The sequence below is a fragment of the Lepus europaeus genome, chromosome 12 (assembly GCF_033115175.1).
Source record: "Lepus europaeus isolate LE1 chromosome 12, mLepTim1.pri, whole genome shotgun sequence".
Taxonomy (NCBI): domain Eukaryota; kingdom Metazoa; phylum Chordata; class Mammalia; order Lagomorpha; family Leporidae; genus Lepus; species Lepus europaeus.
Genome location: NC_084838.1, coordinates 104,272,126 through 104,290,052, shown reverse-complemented (window position 1 = coordinate 104,290,052; position 17,927 = coordinate 104,272,126). Strand labels below are relative to the sequence as shown.

At 48.8% G+C, this 17,927-nt stretch overlaps 1 protein-coding gene across 1 annotated transcript; it reads right to left on the bottom strand.

The window, feature by feature from the left end:
- Positions 1-224: 224 nt before the first annotated feature.
- LOC133771092 (NUT family member 2G-like) lies at positions 225-6,070 on the bottom strand. The gene is made up of 6 exons (XM_062206811.1): positions 5,364-6,070; positions 3,843-4,025; positions 2,472-2,728; positions 1,871-2,160; positions 1,509-1,625; positions 225-1,040 (listed from the first exon to the last, which is right to left on the bottom strand). Exons 1-6 carry the CDS (start codon positions 6,068-6,070, stop codon positions 225-227), a joined length of 2,370 nt encoding a protein of 789 aa, XP_062062795.1.
- Between the last annotated feature and the right edge of the window lie 11,857 nt (positions 6,071-17,927).

Genomic DNA, 17,927 nt, shown 5'->3' with positions numbered 1-17,927 from the left:
GAGAGCATTCTCAATGGAACTTCCTTTATTCAAATAAATAATGCCCCAAAGGTACACCTACCCACCCCACCCAAGAGGTCCCTGGCAGCTGGCTGTCCCACCCTTCCCTCCCACACCCCTCCACCCCCCGCCACCAGCCCCCCAGTCTTAGGAGCAGGTGCAGCACTGGATGAGTGAATGTCTTTGCGCTTTGGATTACAGGACACAGGGAGGGCCCGTATCCTTCAGGCTGCACGTATGGGCCGGCTCCCAAGAGCCCGCCTGCCCTCCTGGCCTCGATGCTGCTTCTTCCTCCTCCTGGTGACCAAGGGGCCGTGGGTTCTCTTCTGAGCCTGGGCTTGTGCCACAAACCCCAGAGCCAGGGCCTGCCCCTCAGTGGCTCTGCGTCCAGGCCCTGAGCAGGTCTTCTTTGGGGCAGGGCCTGGGCTTCCCCGCAAACCTCGCTTCTTCGACTTGGCCGTGGTGCTGGCAGCACAAGTCTGGCCTCTTCCCTGGTAGCGGAGGGACTCGGGAACTCTCTGGAGCTGCTGTGGTCCCAGGCAAGAAGGGGCCTCAGCAGGGCTCTGGTCAAGACCCAGAGGCAGCAGGTGACGCTGGGAATCGAGGAAGAAGTCCAGGCTGGGCAGCTCCTCATCCTTTTCCGTGGCCGTGCCCACTGCTGGTCTGGTGCCATCAGTAGAGGATTCGACTGTGAATCCCCAAGCAGCCTTTGGCCCTCTTGGGGCAGGCTTGTTTCTTGGTGGGATAGAAGTGGGCCTAGTGGTCCCTCGTGAAAGGCACTCCCGTTGCCCCGAGAAGGAAACAGCAGTGGTAGATCTGGAGAGGGGCTTGGGTGGGACCACGTGTCTCCGCGGTTCCTGAGACGATGCCCTTTGTTGGCAGGTCTCAGAACTGACACGTCTTTGTGGGCCTTGGTCGTGCCTGTCTGCACCTGGGCAGGCTGTGGATTCAGGACTGGGGTGCCGTACAGGTGCAGCCTGACTGGGGGTTACCCCCGCAGCCCCATTCCCAGTCACAGGCCAAAACGTCTTCTGCACCACCTACAGGAGGAAAAAGGCACTGAGTGAATGACTCTGCAGCAGGTGCCAGGGCATTGGCAGGTGCAGCGCAGGGCATTCAGGAGGCAGCAGGAAGGGCAGAGTCCCTGGGCTGGTTTCACAGAGGGAAAGTTGGCTGTGCTGCCCTTGCTCACCCTAGAGCGCCGCAGCCTCCCCTGTCCCTGTGCCCAACTCATGTGTCTGCACCTGCAGCCTGCCTGAATCAATTGCCAGAAAATACACATCCCAGGGAGGGTAGCTCTAGACAGTTTCCCTGCGCCTACACTAAGGGGTCCCTCCTTCCCACAGTCTACCTACTTGTAGCTCGATCGCTTAGATACCTGCTGTCCCACCTTGCCCACATGGATCCGCTGGGCCTGCTCCCATGGTTTCCCTGCTGCCCCACGTGCCGCGCCCGCCTGCTGTCCCTGCACTCCTGCCTTACTCGCTCGACGTCCCTCCCTCCTTCACCTGGCCAGAGGTCAGCCCTTCCTCCTGCTCCAGCTCCATCGATAGGGCCACGAGATCCAGCTGTGGCTCTGGGGAAAGCAGTTCTTCCAGGAATCGGGGCTGAATGATGGCCTCCACCTGAAAAGGAAGAAAGAGATCTATGCTGCACAGGAAGCATCTGAAAACCAAGGGGCTGCAAGGAGAAGCAGAAAGCAGTGCATACCCTTGCAGCATCCACGTTTGGTACTATAGATGATAGGAAAACCAGCTGCACACCCAAACATGCACGAAACACACACACACAACACACACACAGAGACGGCAGTAACTGAGTCACCTAGTGCATTCGGAGGGTGAGTCGTGTTCATCCCCAAGTTACGTACAAACCTCAGAATTTCACAGCCCACCTCAGCAATGAAGTCCTCCTGAGAGATGAGCTTCTCCACGTAGCTCAGCAGTTCTGGGTCTGGATAGTCCCCCTCCTCCCTAGGACTCCAGAAGCTGTCCTCTTCAGTGGGTCCATCAGGCCGCATTGGTGTATCCTTGATGTCCACGTCCTCCATCACAGTCTCAGTGGGCATCCCCTTGGGCACCTTGCCCTGAGGCTGCCAGTGTCTTTGTGGCAGGGTACAGGCAGGCAGGGCCTTGGAGCTGGCATTCCTGGGGCCACACCCTGTGGATGCAGTATACAGTGTGAGGTCAGGGCTTTGGGCCTTCCATGGCCCCCATTAGGAAAGTCAGTTGTTGGAGACACAAGCTATCAGGCTGGGGCAGTGCGCCCTGACCCTGGCGCCATGAGAGGACATGGGAGCTGGAGAACCGCTCAGCCAGCCAGCAACACTCTGTGCTCTCTTGCTCATGCCTCAGGCCATGGGAAGACTGTATTGGGTGCTGGGAGAGGTGAGGGGTGAGTGGCAGTCCCAATGACCACAGAAATATCCAGATCATGTGCAAAGCATTAGGAACCTGGGCACGCTGTGGTACCTTCTGCAGGAAAGAGCAAACACGTTGCTCTGGAGAGAAACTTCCCACGGGGGTGGTTATGGAGGCGTTTGGTCCCCGTTGCCTTCTTCATGGGTTGTGTGGTGAAGCGGGAAGCTTTACCTGGCTGCTGGACCGCCACTGTGGCTGGGGGCCCTTGTGGAACCAGCGGCAGTGGGCCTGGGGGTAGCTTGCACAGTTTCCCCTGCATCCATGTCCGCTTCTGAGTCTGCATCTCCTCTTCCTCAAACTCCATGAATCTGGGAAAGAAGGGACACAACCTACTTAGGAGGGTCTGAGGCTCTGAGCCCAGCAGCCAGCAAATGATGGCAGAGATGTGTGAACCTTGGGCTCTGCCAGCAGGACAAACGTTCTGGGAACATCTCACTCCCCCTGCACTCAAAGGGCCTGTGATGAGGGCTCTCTGCCCCATGGCAGGTGCATGTGAGCAAGGTGGTTCCCTGCAGCCTTGCCATTCCCTATGCAGATGCACATCAGGTGTGGTGCCAGAAGCCGGTCAGCACGTGATTCCTGCCAGACGACTCTGAGACACAGACGAGGTTCAGGGACTAGGCTGGGTGTGAGTTCTGGCATGAAGACCAGGGGTGAGGTTCAGGGAGAAGCAGGAGTGTGGGTAAGCCTAGCTGAGAGGGATGTCCTCTGAGAGCTGAGTGTTGGTTCACGGTCTATTGGATGGGATGCCTGAGAGACAGAGTGGGGGCCCCACGGTGAGCCTGCAGTTCCCTGGGACCGAGCTCCATTCTGTAGAACGCTCTGCAACGGCATGTGAGAACGCTTTGCTCAATATCTGCCAGCTCCAGGGCATGAGGCAGAAGGAACATGGCCAGGGGAGCTTGTCACATGGGCACAGTTCCGTGGGTCAGAGGACGCACAGTGGACTCTGCTGGGTGTGGCACTTTGAACTTCAACAGCAAGAGAGTGCGAGTTGCCGATACAGGTGAGGCCGGGGATCTTGGGGGGATATGCAGAGGACCCAGACGTGCAGGTAGTCGCGGGACCTTCCTGGAAGGGCAGAAACAGAACTGGCCTCCTGTAAGTGTGTGTGTGCTGACAAGTGCAGCCCACCAGGCCAGGGCCAGCCCACCAGGCCAGGGCGTGCAACCTCCAGGTCGAATATCAAGATTGGGTGAGCAGCCAGCTAAGTGGGGGAGGAACTTGTGTGGATGGGACACAGAGAACTCTTCAGAATCTAGCTGGTGGTGGAAACTTCCTGGGGAGAGCAGGGCCCAGGCAGGGGTTGTATCGGAACAGGTGTCCTCTTAGTGTCTCTGTTGACAGGCCCAAGGAATCAGGCCTAGCCCCGTATCCACCCTCCCCGAACTCGCAGATCCACGCTCAAGGCCCCCGACTCACTTTTCTGCCATCTCATAGAAGATCGCGCGGTCCCAGTTGCTCTTGTGTTGCCATTCCCGCATGGCAAACCGCAGGCCCTCCTCCAGTGGCATGGTGGGCTTCCTCTGGGCCAGAGTCCGCAGCACGGGGCTGTAATTCAGCAGGATCAGCATATCAGGAGGCCAGGCCTCCCTGCCTCCTGAGCTAGGGTGGACAAATGCCAGACATGGACATCTGTGGCTCACAGTCAGCTGGGGTGAGGGACTGTGCAGGGCCGCCCAAGGCTACTGAGACACTGCACAGAATGACTTGTGCCTGGCGCTAAGAATCAAGTCCCTGGGCCCTAGTGCTGAGCATTGAGTCAGGTTGTAGGGGCAAGGTCACAACCTCGGGTTTCTGAGACTTTCTAGCACACTAGATGCTTGGACTCACAGGTGCCTGGGGCCCCTGCAGATTTTCTGCCCTCCCTGGTTCCTCCAGGGACAGACCCAGGGCCCAGGGTTCAGGGAGACGGGGAGATCCTGGATGGTGGAGTGGACGGATGGCAATTGTGTTCCTAAGAGGATGCTGACAGGGGGCTGGGATGATTGGGTCCCCAAATGTGGATCCCATTCATTCGCAAGCACTGTAGGGCCACAGGCATGGAGTGGCAGGAACACCTTCCTCGTGTCACGCAAGGTGGGCTGTGTCTAAAGTGGTGCACGCGGAGTACACCCGCAGTGCTGCCTGGGGAAGAGAGGTGACTGTGGCAATGAGGAAGTTCTCTCTCTCACCTGCACAGCAGCCCAGGGGCTTGCGTCTAAGGCTGAGGATCCACTCAGACCCTGTTCACAGGACATTCGCTTTGTCTCTCTCCCTCTTCCCCGAGGCCTGCTCCTCACGATGATTGCAGGAGCTATTTTTCTCCTTTTATCAGGCAGAGCACATCCCCTGGCATCTGCTGTGTACATGAACTTAAACCTGTGGACGCTCTCTGCTGTGCCCTGTGGGGGGAACATCATGCCCTGCTGCATGAGGGCCCTGAGATGGGTATGTGTGTGACTGACCAGGACAGCCCCAAGTGATGCAGCCCCAGCACACACGTGTGTGTCCCCGACCACCTTGCGGTCCTTCTGCACATCCGCAGCAGAGTGCGGGTGGGCTGGGGAAAAGTCTTCCTGGGTGCCTGCCCTTCTGATCACCCAGCTCATGAAATCTCTGAGCTGTGACCTGTGTGTGTGTGTGTGTGTGTGTGACAGGCCGTGGGCAGGGGTTGCCGTGGCGACTGATGCGCACTTCCAAAGCGTGGCTTTCGTGATCCCAGGGTCCTCCCTGAGCTTGAGTGTTCTGGAAATGTGACCATGGAGGTTCTGGAAGTGTTGTCACTCAGAGGAGGGGGCAGATCCAGTGAGCGAAGCCCCTGAAACTGTCAGGGTTGCACAAGACACACCCTGCTGGGAACCAAGCTTCTCACAGGCTTCTCCTTGCCTCAAGAGCTTCCTTCCAGAACCCTAGGCAGCCTGACCTTACCAGCCCATGGGCCTCCCAGAGCAGAGCACTCACATGAGGAAGCAGGACAGAGCTTCAGCATCAGGGCTTTGTGGACAGTGCCTCTGCGCCAGGGCCTTGTAACGCTGCCAGCGCCGGAAGTTCATATAGACGCTTGTGGGGTTGCGGGAGGCCTTGAGTGAGGCCTTGGCCTGGGAGGCGGCGGTGCCACACTGCGGGTCCCCGCCAGGAGGCTCTGGTCCAGGGTGTACTGGAAACAACATCACGGGGGCAGGCTGGGTGGTTGGTGGTGGAGGACCCACAGGATGGAGGTCTGGGCAGTAGCCCCCCTGGCCAGCCTGCGTGTGCACAGTGGTTGGCACAGGCTGTACCAGCTTCTGCACTGAAGAGCCTGGCAGAAGCAGGGTGGTAGGATGCTGTGTTGCCTCACAGAGACCCCCCATGGCACTCCAGTTGAGAGGGGCCTGGTTGAAGAGCACAGGCTCAGAGTGCGGGGGCTGCACTGGCCTCCCGTCAGCTGTAGCTGGGCTGATGACACTGAAGTTCCCAGCCTCACTTGGGCCGGAGCCACCATCTCCTGCCACCATGGGCATCCTTGGCAAAGCAGCAGGTAGCACGAGCTGGCTGCCTGGTGGGAACACTGCATTCAGGAGGCATGGGGGTGGCTGCCCCCAGGGCGTCTGGGTTGCTGGGCCGAGAGTGGTGTGGGGACAGGGTGGCGGTATCAGGGGAAACGTGGAGGTGCCGGGATGCAGAGTCATGCCGGGTGTCAGCACTCGAGACGCTGTGGAGACAAAAGCAAGGGGTGACTGGAGTAGGGCCCCTGCCCTCAAGAGGGAGGCTCTCCTGTTCTCCAGAGCCGATTGTTGCAATACAAGAGCAGTCTCTACAGTTGAGGCCCATGGGAATGGAGGAATGGCGCAGTCTGCACATAGTGCCAACTGAATCTCAGGCTCTGTTCCCACATTTGTCAAGGATCCACCAGACCCTGCCCGTCCACTTCGCCGGGACCCAGAAACACCAGGTTCCCAGCAAGGAACACTCAGCTTTCACTTCCGCGCACAATCTCCCGGGGCATTTCTGCAGAAATGGGCGAGGCAGGAGGTAGGACAACGCTGTCTGGAACTCAGCCCTGTGGAGGACCCACACAAACCCTAGTCCAGGAAAACAGTACACGTAGCACACGTGCCTAAGGAATTGAACTCTTGTGGTCACATTGAACAGTACCTTCTTAGTTGTACTATACATTTGGCACTCTTTTTTTTTCTTCGAGAGCTGTAGAGTTACAGACAGTGAGAGGGAGAGACAGCATGGCCTTCCATCCTCTGATCAATGCCCAAATGTCTACAGAAGGCAGAGCTGGTCCGAACCGAAGCTGGGGGCCAGAAGCTTCTTGCGGATCTCCCCCGTGGGTGCAGGGGCCCAAGCACTTGGCCCATCTTCTACTGCTTTCCCAGTCCATGGCAGAGAGCTGGGTTGGAAGTAGATAGCGGGGACAAGAACCAGCACCCAGATGGGATGCAGAGGGCTAACCTACTGCGCCACAGCACCGGCCCTACTGTTTGCATTGTTGGCAAGAAAACTGAGGACTGGCATTATGGCACCGCAGGTTATCTTCCACTCAGACTGCCCACATCCCATAGCAGAGTGCTGCTTTCCATTCGATCGTGTGCTTCTAAGCCAGCTTTCTGCTAATATATTTTGGAGGCACCACAAGAAGGAACAGGTACTTGCATTCCTGCCATGCACTTGGGAGCCCCATTGGAGGTTCTCAGGGTCTGACTTTGCAGGCCCCAGCCCTGGGTCTTTTCTTCATTGGTCCAGTGAGCATGCAAATGGAAATGCTGTCTCTCTTCTCTTTGTCCATCTTCCCCCCATCTCTATATCTGTCTCTATCGGTCCTCTTTTTGTCACTCCACCATAAAACAAATACAGCACATCTTAACAGAAGAAGTAAAGAAAAAAAAAACTCTTATTGAAGCTCCCTTTGAACATCAACCACAGTACACAGCTGTGCGTTGCATCGGCCACACTACACAGATGGGCGTTCCTGAGTGCAGATAGGAAACTGAGCGCAGTGTTGTTTGTTTGTTTTATTTGACAGATAGAGTTAGAGACAGAGACAAAGAGACAGAGAGAAAGGTCTTCCTTCAGTGGGTTCACTCCCCAAATGGCAGCCATGGCCGGTGCTGCACCGATCCGAAGCCAGGAGTCAGGCGCCTCCTCCTGGTTTCCCATGCGGGTGCAGGGGCCCCAGCAGATGGGCCATCCTCCACTGTCCTCCTGGGCCATGGCAGAGAGCTGGCCTGGAAAAGAGCAACCGGGACTAGAACCCGGGGCCCATATGGGATACCGCCTCCACAGGCCGAGGATTAACCAAGTGAGCCACGGCGCCGGCCCCTAAGCGCAGTGTTGTTCAAGGCAGACTTGGACAGAGGGCCCACCGTGGAATGTGGTTTGCGTAAAGTGAATGAGACATGTGAGCATCTGGTAAAGGGGAGCAATTGTTTGGGAACTAGGGAGGCCCAAGCCATATGCAGGTGACAGTAAGTGGCAACCCTGTTGTGGAAGAAAAGACAACAGCTACTAGAAAAGGAAGAAGCCGTCACTGGGTGGGAAGGAGCTGGGAGGCTGTGGCCGAGGGGGTGGGGGTAACCCCCAGCCTGACCCGTGCGAGGAGAGCTAACTGCAGAGGGGGTCAGGGAAGTCAACAGCCGTGAGGCATCTGATGGCCAGCTCTGTGTCTCCCCTGTGCTGCGGGAATCTGAGACACCTAAGGAAAAGCTCTCAGAAGCACCTTGAGGGCAAGCTCCAGGATCTGAAGAAGGCTAGGGCTCTGGTCTCCCCTGAGCCCTCCCTCTGTCTCCACCACATCGCCATCCCTCTTCCTTCTGCGAACCCGTGCTCAAACAGGTGGCCTGTTTGCTTCTCTGTTGTCCAAAGAATCAACCCATGTGTAACCCGCCTCTTCTCCTCACCCAACACATTTGCACCGGGGCATCGTGATCCAAGTCAAAGTTGCTTCTCAACCTTTTTAGCATCCTCAGGTCAACATGAGTTAGCGGAGCCTCTCTAGGGAAGCCGTGCGTGTGGAACCAGGGTTCTGCCCGCCTTCTCCTTTGTCCCAATCCCCTGTCCCCAGGGGAAATGTCTAGTGTGCTTTCCCATGGGTCACAGGAGTGACAGGGAATCTGGTTTCACAGCCCCTCCCCTTGACACTTACCTCCTCCTGGAGCTGTCTCCATGGGCTTGGACACTCAGCAGGGCTGGCTGGCCGCCTCCACAGTGGGAAATCACCAGTTCAGGACCGAGGCGGGGAGCGGGCTGCTCAGAGTCCAACTGCTGCTGGGACAAATTTAAAGGTAACTGGAACGGAATGTTGGGGTCAGGCTTCCCTGGTGGGGGAGGGGAGGCAAGAGATGGCCTGGGTGTGGCTGGGGACACATTCCATGGGGGTTCTGGCAGGCAGGCTAGAACCACAAGTCACACCTTTGATACACAAGGGATGTCTGTGTCTTTAGGCCATTTTAAAGCGTTTCAGATTCCCAACAGGAAGATCGTACTTGGTGACCCTTTAATTCCATTCCGTCTCAAGAAGCCTTCCTTGGCAGTCCTCACCCACCCTGCTTCCCATGTGGGCAAGTAGGCTCTAAGGATGTCCCAGAAGGGCTGCCCTTGCTCCTCCATTTCAGAACCCATGGTGTGATCAGCATAGGCTTGCGTAGGGACAGTAGAGGATGGAGAGTCACACAGGGAGATCCTCTCAGCAGCCGGGTGTTGGGCTGCTGTGTGCACGTCACGCTGCAGGAGTCCGTCTCGCCTCTGCTGAAGTCCCTGCATTCTCCAAAGGACTGTCTGACCTTGGTCCCCTTCAATAAAGCCTCACTCAAAAATGAATAATATTATAGTCTGCAGATTAACCCCGAAAATTTTGCTTTTTGTTACTGATAGTGTTTGTTGTTCAGTGTGTAATATTGTTCATTTCATACTGTAACATGCAAAAATGTTTACTATTTTGAAATTTTAATGGAACATGCAGATATTAGTCAGCCTCGCACCAAAGATACTGGACACTGATTTCCATTTTCCAGAGTAATCCCTGTAATGTGTAAATTCATTACTGTATGCATACAGATAGTATTTTTATTTGGAAATCTTTGCTTTATTTTGTGGAAAGCAATTGTTCTGAAATTCAGAATGGATATGTGTGTGTTTCCTTTGGTTTATGCCGTAGATACCTCTTACAAGAAGTTGTATAGTTCATAAAATGTCAAGTACCCTAGGGCCAGGCATTTTTCTAGCAGTCAACACATCCCTATCTTATATCAGAGTATCTGGTTGTGACTCACAGCTCCTTTTCCCTTCTGGCTTCCTGCACCCAGAGGCAAATGGAAGGCTCAAGTATTCAGGTACAAGCACACAAGTGACTGTCCTGGATTGATTTCCAAGTTTGATTTCCCAGCATTGTGGTTGCATAGACTTAGACTTTGAAGGTATTGGAGAGTGAAGCAGAGTTTAGGAGCTCTGCTGATCTGCCTGTCTGCTTCTTTAAAAAAAATCCTAGTACCCAAAAGAGCTGTGTGTCCAAATTTATCAAATATAAACAAATGATGCCAAGTTGAATTTGAATTTCAGGTTAGAGAGGTAGTTTTGAATATAATCATTATCCATGGATTTAAATTTTTTATTATTTATCTGATTTTTTATTATTTTACATGTCATTGGTTCCCTGCATTGTATCTGAAATTGCTGCCTACACAGTGTAATATTAAGCTATTATCATTTTCTAACTCTTAAAAGGAGAACTTGAAGTAAAGAGAGTGAATGAATGGTCAGGGTGGCTCCATGACCAAGTACAGTAGTTGCAAGGAAACAGAACTGTAGTCCTTTTTGATGATACTGAATTTGCAGTAGCCATCCTAGAATACTGAATATCTATCCTTAGTGGAATGTGAGCTGTATGTCAGGGACAGAGAGGCAAATGACTTTTTCTTCTGCCCTAACATAAAACTTACTGGGCTTTCCTAGAGCCCCTGAATCTCGAGGAGTTAAAAATCTGCTGCCCAAGCCAAATGCACTTCTCATTTTCAGTCTGTCACTCCCATCTATCTGGCCCATCTTGACTACATCACAGAATGTAGTTATCATCTCATGAGGTTATATCAGTGTGGGTGTCATTGCCACATCCCTTTATCAGAAAGTTGAATCATTTATATTGTGATATTGTGAAGAATTGCCAGTTTATCAGTGTCAAAATGCTATGAAATTGTAATCATATTTCATTATAGTAGAAAAGTACTAGTTACTCAAAACAGACAAGGCACACACACTCCAAAGGATTGCAACCACACCCCGGAATACCATCTCCCTGCTGTAGCAGCATTGCTGTATGTACTGATGGACAGTGTGTCCAAAGAGAAGATGGTTTCAGGACAGTTCTTCACTGTCATTCACTCCACTGTCCTCTGTCAATAATTAATCTTCTCACCCCTTGCTAAGTTATTTGTGCATTATACTGCAGAGTTGCATGAACACATAAGAGCAGCCCCACTGAAGGGAAAAGCAGTGCATTGCAAGTCCAGATCCAGGGTTCTTCCCCCAACTGTGTGGCAGTATGAGGTCACATCTCAAGCCCTGGCACTTTCTTGGTTCCTGGTTTTCTACCAATTCGGTATCTAAACGATTGAGAGAATATTTCTATCAAGTACCAAGTCCCCACACAGTTTAAGTTTTGCCACTGTGCAGGAATGCAGGTAAAACACGGTACTTCCCACTGGGGCATGGCCCAGGTCTTTCGTGTCCTGTAGCATGAACCATGTGCTTACATGCACTTACATTTTTATTCGCTTTGCAAGGCACTCTGTGCAACTCTACCAAATTGCCACTCCTTGAAGTCTACATACCAAACATGCAATTCTAGGTAGGATAGGAATACATTTGCAATAAAGGAGCCCAAACTACAACTTTCTGAAGTGCTGGATGCAAAAATTGGCCTCTCCATCCCTGAAATATGAAATTATTGATTGAACACGATGTAAGGTTGACCATGATACAAAGTTCTGAGAATGATGTTAAACTTGTTTATCTTTTCATGTCAGATTTTTTTTCAGCCATTCACCATGATCTTGAATTACTCTCGTTTAGTCTCCTGAACTAGTGATAGGTTTTAGAGAGGCACTACAAATTTGCAGTGAAAATATTAGTCAGTCAACACTTACTGGAAATTTTTGTATTAAATAAATTTATTGAGTACAGAAGATACCATGAGAAAAACTTGAGGAAACCAGTCAGGAGCCAGAACCAGTGTTTCCCAAGTCTAGCATCTTTCCCAGCATGTTCATTAATGGAACCCAAAAATGCACTGGAAAGAAAGGACACCGCAGGTGGAAAGGCGTGGACAAGAGTCTCAGGACTGCAGTCCAGAGGGGATCCAAGTGCTCACTGCAACTGTTGTAGGCAGGCATACAGGATAAAATTGATTAGGTTTGTGAGCTGGAAGACCACCCCTTCACCACGCCCCTCTGTGACCTCATGCCCCTAACTGGCCACACCTGTGTGCCCACTGGCCAATCAGGGTATTAACTACTCCCTTTTGGAAGGGGATTAAAGGCCTGGAACACGGTGGGCTCACTCTCTGTTTTGGCTTTTTGGACTTTTGCCAGTGTGGGCCCATGCTGCCCTGCGCCTCCAAGGCACGTGGCCTTCAGGCTACCCGCTCCATGCTTCCTGGCCTGCATGCTCCTCCACATGGCTGACTCCTGGTGCTCAGTATGAATCTAGATTTCCCTTTCTCTCTCTTTTTTTTTTTTTTGACAGGCAGAGTTAGTGAGAGAGAGAGAGAGAGACAGAGAGAAAGGTCTTCCTTTTTCTGTTGGTTCACCCCCTAAGTGGCCACTACGGCCGGCGCATTGCGGCCGGCACACTGTGCCAATTGAAGCCAGGAGCCAGGTTTTTCCTCCTGGTCTCCCATGGGGTGCAGGGCCCAAGCACTTGGGCCAGCCTCCACTGCTCTCCCGGGCCACAGCAGAGAGCTGGCCTGGGATGATGTCCTTGCAGACACTTGCTCAGCCTCAAATAGGCTTCGGCATTGGTCCTGTGAGTCTGTGTTGTTGAGTGTATTTGAGGCATGTGCACTCAAGGATTTGCAGGTTGTTAGTAACTTTGGATTTGCAAGAATATTTTATCTGTTTTTCCCAAGAATATTACAGTTTATGTGTGTGTTTGTGTATATGTGTGAAATGAGCTTGCAGGAATTATCTGCATGTACATAGCTGCTGTATAAAAAGTTTATTTGGCTGTGCAATGCAATTTGTGTATTTGGGATAAAGAATCCTTTTTTTACTGGGAGTATACTTTGCAGTTATGTGTGGGTTGATGGTGACTTTTAGTGGTTGTTTAGGCATATTGTAAGTGTGAGGGCAGATTTGTAAAGATTTTGGGGAACTGATTATATAGTTTTGGGCTGTGAATGATTCTGTATTCAGGGAAAAGGAGGCGTTATAGCCATGTGAGTACTCTGTTTTGCATGATTATGTATATGCAGATGATTTGGGGTTGTACGTACAGGGAATATAAAAAATCTTGGACGTGGAATTTAAAGTTTGCTTTTTTTGCAAAAAATTTCTACTTCCATTCATATAAGAGATCTTCAGAAAGTTCCCTCACATGTGCATTTTGAAAAACTTATGCACACTGGGAAGAATTCTGGGGTGTTTCTAAATATTTTGGAAATTTTGGGGTGTGTAGTCAGGAGGTTGTATTTTGAAGATATATATATATATATATATATATATATATTCTGTGATTGGGAGTGTGCATGTATGCATGTGTATGTTTATATTTGTTAGTTGAGTGTGTATTAGTCTGTGTACAGGGATATTTAGTGTTTTATGTTTTTGTGTGTATGTATCTTGAGTGGTTGACACAAATTCATGAGCTTTGTTGGCAAATGTACATAAGGTATTCATATACTTTATGTTTACTCTGGAGCATAACTCTTGAAGACTTTGGTAATGATGTTTCCATGTATCATCCTAGCATTGACGTTGTGTTCTTATTTATCTGATACAGCTTGTTTATGGCTCTTTATGTACTTTAGGTTATAGAACGTAAGAAATATGTATTTGGGGGCATTGGGTTTCAATATGTGTGCGTGTGTGTGTGTGTGTCTGAGTGTGTGTGTGTTTGGAAATAGACAAACTATGTAGGTTATATGTGCTTTCAAGAATTATGGTATATGCTCCATAGAATACAACACAGCAGTAAACAAAAAAAGCACAAAATCCTGTCATTTGCAATAAAATGAATGAAACTAAAAAACGTCATACTTAGTGAAAAAAGATAGTCTCAGAAGGACAAACACCATAATAACTAATAGAGCATGTAAACGACAATCTATAGAAATAAAATTGAGAGCACTGACTTTGAACAGCCCTTGTCGCCACTATTGAGGAGAGGTTTTTTTTTTTTAAACTATTTGTTGAACTCTTCAATTAACATAGAGCTAGTCATATCATATGTGTATAAAGTTAATTGAAAATAGATCTTAGTGAAAAGTAAGAATGAGAGTAGGAGAGGTAGCAGGAAGACAGGTGGGAGTGTGAGTGAGAGAGTGGATATGGTGGGATGAATCACCATGTTCCTAAAGCTATAATTATGAAACATATGAAGTTTATATTCTGTAAAAGGTTTCTGGAAAAAAAAGAATTGTAGTATATGTATATTTTATAGCTGGGTATTGCATGTAAATCTTTCTGGTGTGTGGGGCATGAGCCCCAATTGTTTATATTCATTGACAGCCTGTGTATGTAAGGTTTTCAGCGTGTGTATATGGGCAGTGCCTCCCTTGTACATGTTTGCATACAGATGCATGTATGTGTGAGTGTGTGTATAGGTGTGACTGTATTTGTAGGAATGGCATGTGAGAATCAGGGAAAGTAAGGTTTTTTTCTGTAAAAATTGAGGTAGGAATGGTCACTCTGTTTCAGTGTATATGAGTATGCAGAATTTTCCTGGGGTGTACATTCTGCAGCAATGTAGTGTGGTTTTATTGAGGTAGGAGTATAGGGTCCTACTTGCAGAGCAATTGGAATGTGTGCACAGATTAATATGATGGAATACAGGTGAGCTTCATGTGGCTCATAGAAGCATGGCGCATATCTCTGTCCAGTTCTGTGTTCATTGACATCAGGTTGGTAGCTTGAAATTAGTCATAGTGGGATATTTACACCAGATAAACGTGAAAATACAAAGCCTCTTCCATACCCATGGAGGGAATCTTATTAAGCATTTAAAGTGCTCCACTACACCACTACATCACTTCATAACTGTGTGTATGTGTGTGTATATGCATGTACATGCCTGTATATGTGTGTTTTATTTTGTTCACAGACACAAAGGGACAGTTCTGTTTGCTGTGAAAGGTCTTTCTTTCACCTTCATTCACAAATGAGAGCTTTGCAGGATATAATATTCTGGGCTGGCAGTTTTTCTCTCTTTCTCTCTTAGTACCTGGGCTATATCTCGCCATTCCCTCCTCGCTTGTAGGGTTTCTGATGAGAAGTCTGCTGTGAGTCTAATTGGAGATCCTCTGAGGGTGGTCTGACGTTTCTGTCTAGCACATTTTAGGATCTTTTCTTTATGATTCACTGTGGTGAGTTTAATTACAATGTGTCATGGTGAGCATCTCTTTTGGTCATGTTTATTAGGGGTTCTATGAGCTTCCTGTACTAAGATGTCTCTGTCCTTCTCCAAACCTGGGAAATTTTCTGCTAGTATCTCACTAAAAGGCCTTCTATTTCTTTCTCCCTCTCCATGCCTTCAGGAACTCCTAGGACCTGAATGTTAGGTTTTTTAATAGTATCCTGTAGATTCCTGACAATATTTTTTAGATTTCTAATTTCCTCTTCTTTTCTTTGGTTTGCCTGTTTCCTTTCCTGTTCTCTGTCTTCTAAGTCCAATATTCTCTCTTCTGCTTCGCCCATTCTGTTTTTAAGGCTCTCTAATGTGTTTCTCATTTGATCTATTGAATTCTTCATTTCATTATGGTTTCTCGTCACTATCACAGTTTCTTGTTCTACTAGTTGTTTCATTTCATTTTGATTCCTCCTTAATATTTCATTTTCACGAGAGAGATTTTCTATCTTGTCCATTAAGGATTTCTGTAGTTCAAGAATTTGTTGTTGAGAACTTCTTAATGTTCTTATCAATTTTTTGAGATCAGCTTCTTGCATTTCTTCTATCTCATCATCTTCATAATCTTGAATTGGGGTGTCTTTTTCATTTGGGGACATCATAGTGTCTTCCTTACTCTTGTTACCTTGGTTTCTACGTTTGTTTGGCATCTTGGAGGTGTGGCCAAAGAGCTCTGTTTGGTTCTTCAGGGTTGTTCTCTGGCTTGCTCTCTTGTTTTTTTTGTTTTTTTTTTTTTTTTTTTTTTAAGACTCAGTTGGGAAGAAATTCCACACAGCTCACCAGGTTGCCTAGGTTACAGAGTTTGTTTTACATATGTAAAATGGTGCCTGCTCTTTGTCTTGCTCAGCTTTGTAAGGTGAGTGAAGAGAGAGGCTAGTGACCCTGTGGGTTCCCCTTATTTATTCATTTTTTTTCTCTCCTCCAGTCAGCCTGGTGCTCGCTGGGTCCCCCGCTCTCACAGCTCCAGCGGCTTCCGCGGCACGGCGCGGCGTGGTGCAGCTTTCTTGGTGCGGCTTGGCTCGGCTCGGGGCAGCGCGGCAGTGGGCCACCTTGCTCTCCCCGTAGGTCTTCTGTGTCACATCCACTAGATCCGGAAGAGTTTCCTCTGCAGTTTTTTTCTGAGTCTCTTCCTGAGGGTACAGTAACTCCACTTTTGATAAACTATCTTTTCCCGGACTGTTGGTGCATGCCCTCACTCTTCCGTCATCTTGGCTCCGCCCCCTCATCTTCCTTTTTAAAACATAGTTTATTGGCCGGTGCCACAGCTCACTTGGCTAATCCTCCACCTGCGGTGCTGACACCCCAGGTTCTAGTCCCGGTTGGGGCACTGGTTCTGTCCTGGTTGCTCCTCTTCCAGTCCAGCTCTCTGCTGTGGCCCGGGAAGGCAGTGGAGGATGGTTCAAGTGCTTAGGCCCCTGCACCCGCATGGGAGTCCAGGAGGAGGCGCCTGGCTTCTGGCTTTGGATCGGCGCAGTGCACCAGCCGTGGCGGCCATTTGGGGAGTGAACCAAAGGAAGGAAGACCTTTCTCTCTGTCTCTCTCTTTCTCTGTCTAACTCTGCCTGTCTAAAAAAAAAAAAAGGTTTTATTTTGATAACATATTTTAATTACATTATTGTCAATGACATAAAGCCTCTGCTAAATAACAAGTTAAACAGATAAAAAATAAAATGACCATAGTCCAGCAGGAAAATATACAAAGGTTATAAAGAATGATCAAATGGGAAGGTGTTCAACTTCATTCATGTAGGTTTTAAAAGTCACAGAATCATGAATACTATAGTGATATATCATTCCCATAAGTTCATTGGACAAATATTTAAACCAAAGTTTGACAAAACACTCCATATACAACAGAACTGATAGACATGGCATTTCTTTTTAATTTTACTTCCCACATATAAGGGAGATTATGACGTGTCTGGCTCATTTCACTCAACATGATGTCCTCCACTTCCAATTTTAAATTTGCAAATTCATCATATTGCTTTAAAGTGTCAGAAAGATTCCTTTTAATAAATGGCTTGACTTTAGTCTAAGCCACAAAGTACCAAATCACAAGAATTGCCATTACACTCAGTTCTAGGTCTCCCAAGAGTTCTGTGTGGTCTTCCCTAGATTTGGCTGCTGGGAGCACAATCTTTTCTAAGGGATTGTACAACCCTGAAGAAGCATTTTAATATGGAGAACAAGAACAGTACCTGCATATACCTCTGTTTCTAACAAATTTCTTTAAACATTTTTTGGATCTACTTGTCCAAATTCCCTCTCATTGTATGAAGTCCCAACATCCACCCTATGTTAAATGACAATTTACTCTTTGATAAGAATATATTGTAAATATAGTATGACTAAAATGCACTGCTTTCAAATATATGTGATATGAGGTCACCATTTTCAGCATTGCTGTATGTAACCATTGTTCAAAGTATGTATTTGCCTGTTATTTTTGTCCAAATAAAATCACATTGCTTATTGAACTCTCCTCAAATAATATCAAGGATTTATACTCAAATGCCACAGTTGAACCTGATTTGTACCCCTGTAAGAGTCAGAAAGTGCTTGGAATACTCCTCTGTTCAAACAGAATTTGGGGTAGAAAACCCTTTGTGTCCTATCAACCTCAGTGTCTGGAGGTGGAAGACTCAATCTTCTCTGATGATACTGTAACATGAATCTTGTGAACAGAGGCGAAAACTAATTTTGAAGTGTATGAATTATACTTAATGTTATTGTAGTTAGATTCTAATAAAAATACATGAAATATGTTTACTGACACCTATGATTATTTGTTCTGAAATTTCTACACGGCATATGTCTGATCCTTATCAGCCACATGAGAGAAAAAGGCTCTGATGGAGCCAGCAAAAGAAGGGAAATGTATAGTTTTAAAAAAGCCATTTGTCTGGCTTTTCACACCTAAATC

Coding starts and splice junctions, on each gene's coding strand:
- LOC133771092 (XM_062206811.1), bottom strand. CDS start 6,070: ATGACTCTGCATCCCGGCACCTCCACGTTTCCCCTGATACCGCCACCC. Junction 2,729..3,842: donor TTCTATGAGATGGCAGAAAA/GTGAGTCGGGGG, acceptor CTTCTTTCCCAG/ATTCATGGAGTTTGAGGAAG. Junction 1,626..1,870: donor GCTGTGAAATTCTGAGGTTT/GTACGTAACTTG, acceptor CTTCCTTTTCAG/GTGGAGGCCATCATTCAGCC.